Source organism: Ursus arctos, unplaced genomic scaffold, assembly GCF_023065955.2.
Source record: "Ursus arctos isolate Adak ecotype North America unplaced genomic scaffold, UrsArc2.0 scaffold_1, whole genome shotgun sequence".
In the NCBI taxonomy this organism is placed as follows: domain Eukaryota; kingdom Metazoa; phylum Chordata; class Mammalia; order Carnivora; family Ursidae; genus Ursus; species Ursus arctos.
This window is the reverse complement of record NW_026622763.1, coordinates 7,206,940-7,222,589: the sequence shown is the minus strand read 5'-3', so window position 1 is coordinate 7,222,589 and position 15,650 is coordinate 7,206,940. Positions and strand designations below refer to the sequence as shown.

The 15,650-nt window shown below is 38.6% G+C and overlaps 1 protein-coding gene across 1 annotated transcript in view; it reads left to right on the top strand.

Moving 5' to 3' along the window:
* CNTNAP5 (contactin associated protein family member 5) overlaps nucleotides 1–15,650 on the top strand; it is a 780,199-nt gene that overhangs the window by 713,647 nt on the left and 50,902 nt on the right. Inside the window, exon 20 of the mRNA XM_044388305.3 lies at nucleotides 11,019–11,149. Coding sequence (XP_044244240.1) covers nucleotides 11,019–11,149 — 131 coding nt within the window. The remainder of the gene's footprint in view (nucleotides 1–11,018; nucleotides 11,150–15,650) is intronic.

Here is a 15,650-nt window from a genome sequence, read left to right as displayed (position 1 = left end):
TCTCATCTGTAACAAAAATAATAACTAGTCCAAATTGTTGTCATGTCACAGACTCTGACTCAGGGAAGTGGCTGGTTCCTCTTAGGGGTGGGGCAGGAATCTTGGGAAGGGGTCTTGGGGAAGAGCCAGAAGCAGGCTCTGTAAGTCTGCATCTTGGGACATCCTCAAATGCTACTCTACTCCCTCATCTGGTGAAATGTCCCACATAAATACACAAGAGTTTTTACAAGGAGTGGCATGGGACAGACACTCGGTAAACTTTATTTTTAACTTCTTCTTTGAGCTCATCTCTCAGAAGCAAGTCACCATTTCCATGGCTAAAGCGCATGTTGGAATAAAAAAGAATAAGGGATCCAGAAGGGACAACGTTCTGGATGAGGCCTTCACTTCTGAACAGGTGGGATTCCCTGTTGGAGGAACCCTACGCATCAGGAAAAGCCTCCGTGCAATTGTCTCTGTGCCATTAAACAGGATCCTGTGGTTATATCTTGATGACTTTGCATTGTGAAAAGTGCCTGAAGTTATTCATGAGCTAGTTACACTATTTGTTAATGATTTTAGAAAATGGTTTTGGAAATCATCTCTAATTGACCATCATTTATATTTTCATTTATGGAAGTGCCTGAAGCCAGCACTGACTGCTCTGCAATTTCTGCACTTGGCAGGCTGCATGACACTGATGGGCATCAGGAGAACACAAAGGCCTAGGCATGTGGGTGCTGTTCCAACCATGCTACACCTTTCACACCTTTAAGCTTTTTAACAAATCATCATTCTATGCTCAACATTTTTTTTAATGTTCCTTCTTCACCATTTCCAAATAGTGTGCACTGTATTAGATGCTAAGGATAATATTAGACCTGATTATTAAATGCAGGTTGGCTCAGCTCCCCCATTATATGGATGTATTTGTGCTCTGGGTCAATCACTGCTGGCCCCAGTCCCTGGAATGCATCATTAGAAAATGTATCAGAACTGTCATCCAGAGGAGTGCTTTTGAAACTATCTTTATAAGTAACATATAGAAAAGGCAAAATTATGATTTGAAGAAATAATGGCTCCATAGAGGTAATGGCTTCCTTAAGGAACACAAGGTTTACATCCCAAATTTATTATCTTCTGCTTATTCTCCATGGGCACACCTGCATTCCATCCAACCACAGACATGCATAGCCTCCTCTTTTTCTTCTCCCTACCTTTGACTTGTTATTTCCTTTTTTCCCTCCTTTTTTCCTCTTGTCTCTGTGTCCAAGTTTTGTGTGTTCTTTATGAATCCAGTTCAGGGTTTATCACCACCACTGGCAAGCCTTCCCTAATTTTCCTGTTTTCTTACTCAACAGATGTGTTTCCAGAACTTGTCTTCACTGTACCGTACTAGTCTTCTTATGGTCTTGGGTGACTCACTAGGCTGTGCATGTCTTGGGAGAAAAGCTTTGTCTTTCTTCTCTAAGTCAGTGTTCATAACACCATTCCTGGAACATCATGGTGTGGCCCTTTTGTTTGCTGCACTTTGACAGAACCCCTGCTCCTGCTGAGCTCTACACTGGGCACCATGGGAGGTGGAAAGAAATGAGCACCAGCTTCTAGTTAGAGAGAAGTACTGGTTCTCAGTGACATTTTAGCCAACCAGATAACAAGTCACAAATCGTGACCCAGTATTTCTGTCGTTTTATACTGTCAGTACCGTCATCATCAAAATTTTTTTAAATGTTTACAAATACTTGCACAGCCAACATTAGTTCCAAATATTGTAAAATTTTAAGCACCATGATCAAAAGCGTCTATATTCAAAAGCAATTGGATCATAAAAAGTGAACATAAAATATACAAAGCCGCTTCATCCTGAATACTTTAAAGACTAATTACTATGTTGAGTTCTAATGACTATTGCCTTCAAACCCCATAAATCATATACAAATAAGAGGAGAGAGTTTTTAAATGTAAGTGAACTCTAATTGGGTCTCAGCAGAAAGGAAAATAGATCTTTAGTAGCTCAATGAAATCTTTAAGCACATAAAGCACCAACCAGTGTTTCCCATGGAGTTTTGGGGTCTGTGCCTTTTACACATGCTGTAAAGACTGAATTCAGAGAATAAACCTGAGCCAGAGGAACCTGTTTGATTTCATTCATCTATATCATGTGAAAAATAAAAAAATAAAAACAAAAATAAATTAAGTTCCTAATTTTGTCATTCAGGGTGTTTTTCTTTTTATTGAAAAAAGGCTGACATTCCATAATGTAAGCCATAAGGAAACAGGGGTCTGGACAGAGTACCATGGAAGAGGGGCAGTTGGTCTGCTCTTATTCCCAGTAATGGGACTCTTTTGCTATGCAAATGACTTTTGAGTTAAAGGTAAGACAGGTTGAGGAATATTTTTTGCAAACGTAAACAGAAGCACTGAAATAGAAGAAGATAATTGTTACTTATTAAGGTGCTTAGAATAAGGCTGAGTGAAGTAAACCAGAACCCATCACCGAATAAGCTAGAGGATTTGGTACCTGTTTATGACTTCCTCTGAGAGTTTTCAAGGTTGTTTTTGAATAAGAAATGAATTGAGCCCTAGAAAACTATCATAGCTGAGTGGATCTGGGAATGCTCAGCGCATTGCAGTTACTGACTCATGAGAAATTCTCAAATAGCTGAGGTTTTTTTTTCCTAAGGATAGCTGATTCTTTTCAGTTCTAATCTCTCCTCACCTTGTCCAAGATAGAAGTAGGAAGAACATCCTTAATGTTTAACTTCGCCATGAAAATTGGCTTTATCTTCCATGGGGCTTGCTTCTTTTAGTATAAGTGTCTCCTTTTTCCAAGAAGCTTAAAAATACAAGACTTTTCTTTGTTTTATTTTAGAGACATTTCATTATATTTAGCATTCAGTTGTGCATGCAGTGATTTGAGGACAAGCTCTGGACAATTGAGTTTGGCTTCAGAGTGGCCACAAACTTGGTTTTGGTGTTCTCTCTGTGAAGTCTGGCTGAATAGGGTTATCACGGAGATATACCTTCATCCAAAGGCCTTTATATTTATGTGGTGGGTGTTATAGAAGACATGCAAAGCATGGCTGCTACCCTACAGGGAAATTCAGATTACAGTTAAATTAGAGGGAAAATCTGTGTGAAACGACTGATATCTAAATGTCCCACCAGGTTACACAAACTACATTCTCTTTACATGTAAAATTAGTGTAAAATAATAATGTATATGTCATAATTTTAATGTATAAAGATGAAATATGAGAAAAAAAAAGTTTAGGCAATCCCTAGAACAAAATAGGCAACTGATATTTTAATTCTATTCATTATACCCATGACATTAACTAACAGTTATAGCTATAACAATGATAATTATTGAAATTATCATGATCAACCCTTAAATAATTGTTTGCATTATATATGTTTAAGCATGGATTAGATAAAAGAAATATTTTTCATATATCACCCAAACCATTCACTCATTCAGTCTATTAAAAAAATCAATAAATATTTATGGAGCCCCCCCTATATGCTAGGCGTTTTTTTCTCAGCACTGGATATACCCCAGGAAAAAATACAGGTATAGTTCAGTTATCATGGAGCTTATAATTAAATGGATAATGAAAAACACTAAACAAGTTTAAAAAATGTATGAATTAAGAAAAGAGCAGGATGGTGATAAGTACTCTAAAAACCAGTTGTTTGAAAAAAGCAGACCTTTCTACAGTACAAGTACATGAGAAGGATGAGAAGGAATGCATAAAATGATATTAGGAGAGATCATGGACAGTTTATCTAAGTTAAATAATAGAAGGTAGAATATATGGGTTTAGAAATTGATAGGTTAGTAAATATGGTGGCAGGAGGTTGTAGGAGCTCTTTTCAGGTTGCTTCAGTTTTCTTGGAGGAGCAGGAGGCATCAGCTGAGAGTGGGGAAGAATGCAGAGTAGGGGGCCAGAGGATAGAAGAGAAGACATTAAAGAATTGTCTGAGCCAGCGCGTGCACTGACTTAGTAAATGCACTGAGACAGAGGGGGCATAAGAAAGACCCACTTGAAGTTGTGGATGGATATGAAAGGCCTACCAGCAATCTGCATTATTTGATTGTCTTCTGCCAGCTAAACTGGGTAGAAGTAGAGAAATCACCAGTTGCATTTTAGTAGTTACAGTTCTGCAAGCAAATATGTCCATTCAGTAAAGAATGATCAAGGGAATTAAGACCCTGAAGGAGAGGATGATTTACAGTGATGGACCAGGCAGTTTGAACTGGGTCAGGAAAAAAGAGGATATGAAGGGGCTGAGAAACATCAAGTAGTTGGTGAGATTAATTCTTGCACTAGGGATTATGGGAATCCAGAAATTAAAAGAAGGGTGCCAGATGAGCACTGGGTGTTATATGCAACTAATTAATCATTGAACACTACATCAAAAACTAATGATGTACTATAGAGTGGCTAACTGAACACACACACACACACACACACACACAAGAAATAGAGGGGGAAAAAGGGAGGGACAGAAAGGGAGAGGTTGTATTCAGAGAGTGAGATGCTTTAACTGCAATTAGGGAGGTGCTGACATTATTAGCAATAACAAATATTGAATTCTGTTACTGATTCCATGATGCACTAATCAATCATGACAACAGTTTGGAAAACCTTGTTACATGGAGGTGCTAAGATAGGTGTGTATGGGTATAAAAGGCATGACTGCATGGATCACATCAGATCCATGAGATGAGGAGAGACCTTTGGCAAAGATCTGTAAGAGGAGCTTTCCAGGTGGAGAGAAAAGCAAGTGTAAGACTCTAACGCAGGAATGAACTTGTCACGTAAGAGATCATACAGTAGGTAAATAGTAGTTGGAGCTTAGTGAGCAAGGGCAAATGTGGAATGTAATAAAATCAAAGAGGTGTAGAAGAAGATCATGTAAGATCCTGAAGGCCATGGCAAATACACTGGATTTTATTCCAAGTGTATTGGGGAGCTATTAAAATATTTTAATCAGTGGCATCAAAATTTCAAGAGTTTAACTGATGTGTAGAGAATGGATAAGTGTGGGGAAACAAGAAGTAAGACTAGAATCTTGGAGATGACTTTAGATGTGTTGCAATAGTCCAAGTGAGTGTTGGGGTAGATTAAATTAGGGTGTGGTGGTTGAGCTGGAAAGAAGTGTGGAGATGCAGGATTTACTTTCCAGAGACCAGATGGTTGCTGATGACCTGTGTGTGTATCACGTATGCTAGTGAAGGAAACCAACAAAACAGGGATGATTCCTACAGTTTTGACATAAGCAATGAGTGGATGGGTGTTGCCACCGGGTGAACAGTGAAGATAGACTAGAAGCTAATTGGTGAGAACGGTCTGATTAGTAGAAGCTAAAGTTGGAGTAATAGGGACTGATAGGGAATGGAAAAGATTCAACATTGTAGAAAAGCTCCTGCTTTCAAAGAAAATGATAAAGCAAGAACCTGACAACATTCTGTGGACAGAAATACAAAAATGGACTCCACAACGATGGTCCAGTACCTCCATGGGTGTCTCTTTTGGTCTTGTGAGAACTGATCTTGTGAGAACATTTAGATTGGGCATAAACACTGGGTCTGCAGGCTACTTTTCTTAAGATTCCAGTTTTGGGGGCGCCTGGGTGGCTCAGTCGTTAAGCGTCTGCCTTCGGCTCAGGGTGTGATCCCGGCGTTCTGGGATCAAGCCCCACATCAGGCTCCTCCGCTGGAAGCCTGCTTCTTCCTCTCCCACTCCCCCTGCTTGTGTTCCCTCTCTCGCTGGCTGTCTCTATCTCTGTCAAATAAATAAATAAATAAATCTTAAAAAAAAAAATTCCAGTTTTTGTACATCAGACCAGTCACACGTGTGTCTAAAGGCCTTTATGGGACCCCTCCTTACAAGAACAAGTCTGTATTCATTGTCATTCTAGCATGAGCCTTCTCTGCCCGGCTTTTCTTTACTAATGTCTTCCAAGTTCCCACTCAAGGTGAAGGGTCTTAGTTTTTCCATTTTCAGAATGAAAAGATTGGTTGAGTGCATGTCTGCTAATATTCTCATCAATACAAATGGACTACAGCTTTACTGCTTCAAGCATGGTAAAATTCAGCAGCATTGTTCTTAAATCTCTACAACTGCATAAGCATATCACCTTATATTTTGTTCTGTTTTGTTTTCTTAGTTAACTTCTAACTTCCTCTAGCAAACCTCTTTCTCTGTAAAACACTTTCTTATTAACTCAACCCTTTAACTGCTCATCGTTTTTGTTTTTGTTTTCAGATTTTATTTAAATTCTAGTTAGTTAATGTACAGTGCACTATTGGTTTCAGGAGAATTCAGTAATCACTTACATACAACATTATCATTTTGAATTCACAAAATGTGTATTCTGTATGTTCTGTAAAATCATTTACCTTTCCCTTTGCTCCACCATCCACTTCTCTGTCCTCCACTCATCCATCTACCCCACCACACATCTCTTTGGAGTCAGGGTGCTATAGTGGAAGAAACATACGCTTTAAAATTCTGTACCTCTGAGTTTGAATCTTCTTCTCCTTCTCTATCTTTTTTTTCTTCTCCTTCTCTTTCTTATCATTATTATTATTATTTATTTGTGTAGTTATTTACCTCCCTGAAAATCTATTTCTTGATCTGAGGATTTGATTAAAAATATCAGTATCTTAGGGCACCTGGGTGGCTCAGTCAGTTAAGTGTCTGACTTTTTTTTTTTAAATAAGTTTTGTTTTGTTATATTAGTCACCATACATTTTTTGATGTAGTGTTCCATGATCCATTGTTTGCATGTAACACCCAGTGCTCCATGCAATATGTGCCCTCCTTAATACCCTTCACCAGACTAGCCTGTCCCCTTACCCCTCTCCCCTCTAAAACCCTCAGTTTGTTTCCCGGAGTCCATAGTCTTCTCATGGTTCATTTCCCTCTCTGACCCCCTCCCCTTGATTTTTCCCTTCCTTCTCCTAACGATCTTCCTATTTCTTATGTTCCATAAATGAGTGAAACCGTATGATAATTGTCTTTCCCTGCTTGACTTATTTCACTTAGCATAATCTCCTCCAGTCCGTCCATGTTGCTGCAAATGTTGTGTAATCATTCTTTCTGATGGCTGAGTAATATTCCATTGTATATATGGACCACATCTTCTTCATCCAGTCATCTGTTGAAGGGCATCTCGGCTCTTGAAGAGAAGGGCCATATGCACCCCAATGTTCATAGCAGCATTGTCCACAATAGCTAAATTGTGGAAGGAGCCGAGATGCCTTTCAACAGATGACTGGATTAAGAAGTGTCTGACTCTTGATTTCAGCTCAGGTCTTGATCTCAGGATCTTGAGTTCAAGCCCTACGTTGGGCTCCACACTGGGCATGGAAAGAAAGAAAGAAAGAAAGAAAGAAAGAAAGAAAGAAAGAAAGAAAGAAAGAAAGAAAGAAAGAAAGAAAGGAGGAAGGAAGGAAGGAGGAAGGAAGGAAGGAAAGAAAGAAAGAAAGAAAGAAAGAAAGAAAGAAAGAAAGAAAGAAGGAAGGAAGGAAGGAAGGAAGGAAGGAAGGAAGGAAGGAAGGAAGAAAGAAAGAAAGAAAGAAAGAAAGAAAGAAAGAAAGAAAGAAAGAAAGAAAGAAAGAAAGAAAGAAAGAAAAAATATCTTTAGGGGTGCGTGGGTGGCTCAGTAAGTTAAGCATCTGCCTTTGGCTCAGCTCGTGATCCTAGGGTCCTGGGATCTACCCCCACATTGGGCTCTCTGATCAGTGGGGAGTCTGCTTCTCCCTCTGCACCCCCCACTCATTCTCTCTCTTTCTCTCTCTTACTCTTAAAAATAGATAAATAAAATACTTTTAAAAAACAAAAGAAAATCAGTATCTTTAAGGAAGGATTAAATGTCTAAAATATAGTAGACATGTATGACCTTGCTTTTTCTTTCTACTAGATTATAAACTTCTTAAAAATAGAACTATAATATTGTAAGTATTTGTTTATTTAGTACCTGGCACACATTAGGCATTGAATAATTTTTAGTTTATAATTTTGGTGGAGTAGTAATAAAATTCTCCAGAGTGGATCTTTATTCAAAAATATCTCCCAGAGACTTAAGATAGCAAACACTGTGTTGTCCTTTGCAAACACAAAGATGAATAAGCAACTATCCTTCCTAGGGGGCTTTAAATTCAAGAGGAAAGACAAGATAAACACGAAAATTGGGTTTGTTACTAAAAGTGAGCACAGTGACAATATAGGAAAAGAAAAAAAAATATGCCAGTCTTCGGGGTCAGTGAAGATCTGGGTAGCATGAGCTGGGTTTTAAGAATAAGGAGGAGCTTGCCAGGCAGATGAGGAGGCAGAGGAAAAGAAAAACACACAGAGGTAAAGAGGGGCATTATTTGGACAGATGCTAAGTGTTCAGGTATAATTCAGATACAAAAAATATGTATGTGATACAGTTGGAAAGGTAAAAAAAAAAAAAAAGGCTTCATACAGCAGGCCAAGAAGTTGGAATATATCATGTAGAATTAAGGAGGCTTAGAATTTTTTTTTAAGTTCTAGAGTCACATGACTGAATATGTGTTATAATACTCACTAATGGCAGTGTGGAAGACAGTGGAGTAGGAAGACTGAAAAAGTGGGAACCAGTAAGAGAAAAGAAAACAAACTGATGTTTTTGAATAACTGAGATCCAAGAATCTTTACCCTAAGGCCCAACTCAAGGAATTCAACTAGATATTATTTGGACTTTTCAATTTTGAGTTTCTACTTCATATTTTTCCATTATTATGAGTAGATAATTGTCAAGCAGGATATGAATAATAAAATGACTTGCTAAATGGTATGTGGTATCCTTTGTTGGGTATTAGAGCAGATTTGAAAATAGGGCCAACAGAGAGACTCAGAGAGAAGGTCCTGTGAAGACAAAGGACATCAGAGTGATGCATCTACAAGCTAAGGAATGCCAAGATTGCCAGCATCCACCAGAAGCTAAGAAGAGGAATGAAAGTATCCTAGTGTAGAGGCTTTAAGAAAACATTTTGCACTTCTAACATCCAGAACTATTGTCCAGAGAAAATAAATATATGTTGTTTAAGAAATAAAGAAATAAAGAAATAAGAAATAAAGAAAAAAGAAAGAAAGTAAGTCCAACATCTCCCAAGGGGAGCATGGGGTTCTACCTAAATACTAATGAGAGACAAAATGTTCAAGGCAGTTGGTTGGAATAAAAACCTGAATGAATTCCCTGAAATATCACAGCCTCAGATGCAGGAGGATAAACTAATGCAGACACTACTAAATTCTAGACAGGGCCTTCAGGAATCACCCAGTTCCTTAGGCATGCCACTCCTCATACTCTCCAGAGGTTCTCCCAACTTTGAACCAATAAATACCAAGGTGAAACAGTTTCTAAAGAATAATTCATTGGTCTCTGGATTTATTGAGAATATGTATCACCTAGATTTGTACTATTTCAGAGGAGTTATTTCTTTAGATGTAAAAAGTTTCTAAACCCCACTGAATTTGTCAACCCTTCCTTCCTTCCCTCCTTCCTTCCTTCCTTCCTTCCTTCCTTCCTTCCCTCCCTCCCTCCTTCCTTCCTTCCTTCCTTCCTTCCTTCCTTCCTTCCTCCTTCCCTCCTTCCCTCTTTCCTTCCATCCTTTCCTCCCCCCTTCCTTGCTTCCTTCCTTTCAAATTTACCGTGTATTTACCATGGTCCAGACACAGGGAATCTAAGATATATGCAGATCCTCAAGGAGCTTACAGATTTGTGTAAGAGACAGGTGAGTATACAAATAACACAGCCCAGTACCTGTTAGGGTAGAGATGAGCACAGAGCCTGTAGGAGCAGAAGATACTGATTGCATCAAAACTCCTAAGAAATTGAGATCAGTATTTGTATGGCTCTAGAAGAACTGGTTGAAGTATTTTAGACATAAGATGTGATGATGGGGAACCTTCAGAATACTTTGATAGACAGTGTTCCTATGAGATTATTAACATGTAAGATGCATAATTGTGCAGCAGGCAAAGAGAAGATGTATAAAATAGAGTGATTTTTAAAATGGACAAATGCATACAGGATATGTATGCAGAATCTGTACATGTATATGAATTACCCAGGCAGTGGGATGGCAAGAATCCAAATACCCTCAAGGAATGTGGTACTCATCACCATAACTGACATATAATTATCACATGCTGATTTAGTTTATTGGGTTGAATTAAATGTGAAAACACCCAGATTCTTAGAATTGGAAGGAGTCTGGAAGAGCATGCCACCCAACAACCCACTAGTGCACACACTGGCTGTTTCCTTACCATAGACTCTCTGTGGCCAGGTCCCCTTGCCCTATACCTGCACATTTGCACCACCACCATAGCTCAGCTCCTCCCAGTACCAAATATGCTACTGCTACAGAGCTATTATTCATTTTTAAGTTGTAAAAACCCTAACAATAATAATCAGGAAACAATATTTGGGAATATGCAATGGTTAGAGCAGAAAGGAGAGAGCAAACCAGGGAAACCACCATTAGCTGTAGAGGTTCTTGTATCAACTGATTCAATTGTGTATCGGTCTCATAGGCCAAACATTTTTCTTCTATTCTGGCTTAGATGATTTTATAATCTTATTTCACATTATGTATTATGAAATTCCATGAAGGCAATTAGGAAGAAAAGGAATTATAAGAAGTGGTAGGAATTGAAGAGAGAATGGAAAAGGAGTCTATCTTATTAAAGTTTTGACAATCCAGTTACACAATAGACTTGTGGCTGTTTTATTTTCCAGCCTGACATTATGGTTTTCCAACACACACACACACACACACACACACACACACACACTAATTTTGCACCTATACACAGGATTTTCCATATGGACCAAGATGCTATAGTAATACAGCATTTTTAAAAATTTGAATAATGAAAGGATTGAGACATGGATCCCTAGAAAACAGTTATGATCAACTAAAAGACAATCTGATCATATTTTTGCATTTTATGAATCCTATGTTTAATTCTAATTTCTAATATTTTTTTTTCAAGGAAGCTTACAGGTTCGCTATCAGCTAAGCAAGAAAGAAACCCAGGTTTTCAATATTGATGCAGAGAACTTTGCCAACAGAAAGATGCACCACTTGAACATTAACCGGGAGGGAAGACAGCTTACCATTCAGGTACCTTACTTCTCTTCTTCTCATTCAGCCAAATGTGCTTTGGCTGTTCAGTAAAATTTTCTGAGCTGCTACCCTGAACCAAGTGTGCAACCAAGTTCTGGACAAGCACACTTGACTCCAGCTTTTGAAGAACTAGACAAAATTGAACTACAATGTGTTCCCTTCTTCCTACCAACATCAACATCAACATCACCTGAGACCTTACTAGAAATGCAAATTCTTGAGCCTTATATCAGATCTACTTAATCAAAACTTTTTTGAGGGGCGCCTGGGTGGCACGGCGGTTGAGCGTCTGCCTTCGGCTCGGGGCGTGATCCCGGCGTTACGGGATCGAGCCCCACATCGGGCTCCTCCGCTATGGGCCTGCTTCTTCCTCTCCCACTCCCCCTGCTTGTGTTCCCTCTCTCACTGGCTGTCTCTATCTCTGTCAAATAAATAAATAAAATCTTTAAAAAAAAAAAAAAACTTTTTTGAAAGGGGGGTAGCAGGTGATTCTGAAGCCTGATCAAATTTGATAACCCTGAACTGGAGTATAAGACACACAAATCACAAGACACTGGCAAGGGCTAGGGTAGAAATGTGCACATTTGATATGGGAGCACAGATGAGGTCACTGATCTCTTCTGAGCATCAATATTTGTTTCTTGGAGAAAGTTAGGAATAAACTGAGTCATAAAGGTGAGTAGGAATTAGCTAAGTGGAGAAGAGGGAAAGAAATGCTCAGATGGTGGGTCCACATGAGAATCAGCAGAGATGTCCTGAAGAGCATAGTGTGTGGCAGGCACTATGGAATTCCAGGGGTCTTGGTATAAAAGGCAGGGATCAGGTGAGGGCACAGACAACAGAGAACTGGCAGAGCCCAGATAATCTTATTCAGAATCATGACCTCAAGTGAGCCCTTCAATCACCTCTTATTTTTTTTTAGTCCAACACTGTCTTGATCTCCTGAATGACAATTTTAAATCTTTTTTCTCCTTATACCCCAACAATTACAAACCCATCTTCACTTGTACAAGATGACTTTGTTTTCTTCTTTCTTGTGATAAATGTAGCATTCAGAAGAGATACCTGCATACTCTCACTACCACATTTACCCACCCACATGCATTGGTGTCCAGGCACTCTGTCTCCCTCATGTTGGTGAATATGAGCAGGCAGGGCTTCTAAGACTGAGTCCATGACTTGTGGGACAGGTCTCATGCCCCATGGAAGAACATCACTTCAGCATCTACATCTTTCCCTTCCTTGTCAACATTTCCCAGTTCTGTTGAATGGCTTCTCCTAGCATAAACATACAAGGATTGCATGCATTAGAAACATAATTACAATACAACACAACACAATACAAAATGACAGAAAGCACTCTCTAGGTCAGGGAAGGGAACCTCTATCTCTCATCTGACTTCATATACAGTCCCATTTTCTCTTTCAGTTTATCTCCCACATCCTTGGGAATGTTTATGTATTTGGTCTTCCAAATTGCCTTCCTTTTTCTTAAACCAGTTAAGTGTTTGTCTCTGTTCTGGACTAAAATTATAGTTCTCAAGACACAAATGGTCTTACAGAATCTAGCAGTCTTTTCCTTACTTGTCTTTCCATTGACATTTGACACAGTGATGCCTCTGCTCTTGAGACACATTCTTATTTAGCTTGTAGGACATCACTTTGACCTGCTGTTTCTTCTGTACCTGCTGGTTGCTCATTCTCTTCTCCTTTGTTACCCTCCCATCATTGTCTGAAGTGGAGCATCCCAGGACTCATCTTCATTTCTTTTGTGTCTACACTCACTGTATTCTTGCAACTTCTCAGTCTAAACATTATGGTGTCATCTCTGATATCTCTCTTCTCTTACATGAAACATCCTGTTGATCAACAGCCTCTACCCCACCCCAGCCACCCTTATCTCTTCCTTGGATTATTACAGTTTACATTTGCATCTTAACTGACAGATCCCTCCTTCACTTTTGTTCCCCTACAGCCTGTTCTCAACCTAGCAACCAGAGAGATCCTATTAAAACATAATCAGATGGTGGTGTTGTTCCATCTAAACACTTCAGTGGTATTCTTTCTCATGTATAGTAAAAGCCAAAGACCTTGCAGAGGCTCAAGGGAATCTCCATGACCCAGCATCTGCGGCTCCATTCCCATGTTACTTCTCATCTATCAGTATTTTCTTTGACTCTACTTATGCCACTTTGTTCTCCTTGCTGTTTTCAGGGCTCTTGAACATACTTGAATATGCTTTTCTTAGAATGTTATTGTCCATATATCTACATTCCTAGTTTCATTTCTTTCAGGACTTCACTCGAAAAGCTATTCTCAGTGAGGCCATTTTTGATCACCTTGTTTAATACAGAGAACTAGCCCTTTGACTTCTACCCTACAGTCCTTAACACAATTTAACATTCAATATAATTTATTTATTTATCTAATTTTTTGTCCTCTCACTTCTCTAGAGAATAGGGATTTTTTCTCTGTTTTCATTATCATAGAACCCCGACTTTACCAAGCAGTGCCTAACATACAGCAGGTACTCAATTAATATTTATGAATGAAATTAATGAATTCTACAGGGATTAATGTATTCTGTGGAGGAGATCAAATTGGCCCTGTGGGGAAGTGAAGGGAAACCATTGGATTTTAGGCAGGGGAAGTAGTGTGGTTAGAAATTCATTTTCAGGGGATCACTGTGATCACTGCACAGAAATACACATTTGGGAGTGATGAGACATAAGACAGAGGCCAGTCAGAAAGAGATCATGAGGGCTTCAATTAGTACACTGGGGGAACCATGAAGATGGAGAATGTGAAATGTCATAGAAGTAAAATCAGTAGCATTGTGCAACCTTTTGGATGTGGGCTATGGGAGAAGTCAAGGTTGACTACTAGTTTTCTTGCTTGAGTAGAATTCAAGAATAATTGTCCAATATGTGGTAAAAAAAAAAAAAAAAAACAATCCCTGAGTGATTATAATATAATAAGCTTCCCTCTAGAATTTACTCTTGAAATAAGGGAGACACATCTTTGGAGGAAGTTTGGGTTGGTGAAAGATTGAAGGATAAAAGGGATGGGAATGATGACTTCTCATTTCAATCTTTTGACTGAGGTACTGATGGGGCATGCAGGATGCATTCTGGTGGGCGTGTGTACATATGATTCAGTTTTCCTTCTTTATATTTCCTATATTCTTTTCCACAAATGAAAGACACAAACAGGTCAGTGAGAGAACAATAAGAGGTATTTCCTTCTCTTTTCCATAAAATGGATTTCCACCAATCAATTTAATAGTGAATGAAAAGCACGTGTTGGTTGAAAACATTTTATTTCCAAAACACTGAGGGTGCAGAAAAAAAACTGGAACAGAGACTTTTTAAAAATAATTTTAAATCAGTTTATTGACATAGTAACACAACACAACCTACCTCCCTGATACCCCCACCCCTCTTATCCTAGATCTCTTTTTCCTTCCTGCTTAGAACAAACTGTTCAGTAAAAACAGAAAAGGGTAAGCTCCTTCCTGCCTTTAGGCCCTGTGAAGCAGGGTATAGGCCTTACTCAGAGCTGGTTAGAGAGAGAGAGGGCAGGTGGTCATCACCATACTCAGGCCTTGAGTTGCTATTCCTCCTCCTGTCTTTCTTTATGATGCTAAGAAGGAGGTCATGGAGACTGGGCCCACAATCAGGAGCAATTATTCCTGGAGGTGGTTTGAGAATTGTAATATGGCTCGTGTTTCTTAGGGTACGGCTGCCCCCCAAAATGCCCTGGTGGTGGAGGTGAACTTCAGAGTCCCTATTTAAAATTCATGCATGACATTAAACAATTAAACCACCTTAGCAAAATGCCAGCTCAGCAAGTTATAAAGAAGGAGGTGCTGGGCACTTTTTTTTTTTTAAGGGATAAAGAAATATTTACTTTGTCCAAAATATTTACTTTGTCCAAAAGAATAATATCCCAAGAGTGAGTAAGTCACTGATTCTTACACATAGGTAACGAAAAATAATTCAGATAACAGAAAATGAGAAATCACAGTAACCTGGGGAGACTCTAAAATACGTCTCAGAAAATAACGGGTAAATTAAAAGCAAAATAAGTAATGCCATGAAGGATACAAATAAACACATTCAAATTAACCTAACATATATAATACTAACCTAACAGCCATAAATATGCAACACTCTGGACTCTACATATGAAGAAATCACATTCTTTTCAAAGACCTATGAAATATTCAGAGAATGATCATTTTAACAAAATCTGAAATATTGCTATCCTGTAGGCCATCCACTAACAAATGATAATAGGAAACCAGTGAGAAATCGATGATAAAATTACAGTCCCCCAAAACAATTAACTGGAAATTTTATATTATTTTTATTTATTTATTTATTTATTTATTTATTTATTTATTTATTATTTTCTTTTTTTTTTAAGATTTTATTTATTTATTCCACAGAGATAGAGACAGCCAGCGAGAGAGAGAACACAAGCAGGGGGAGTGGGA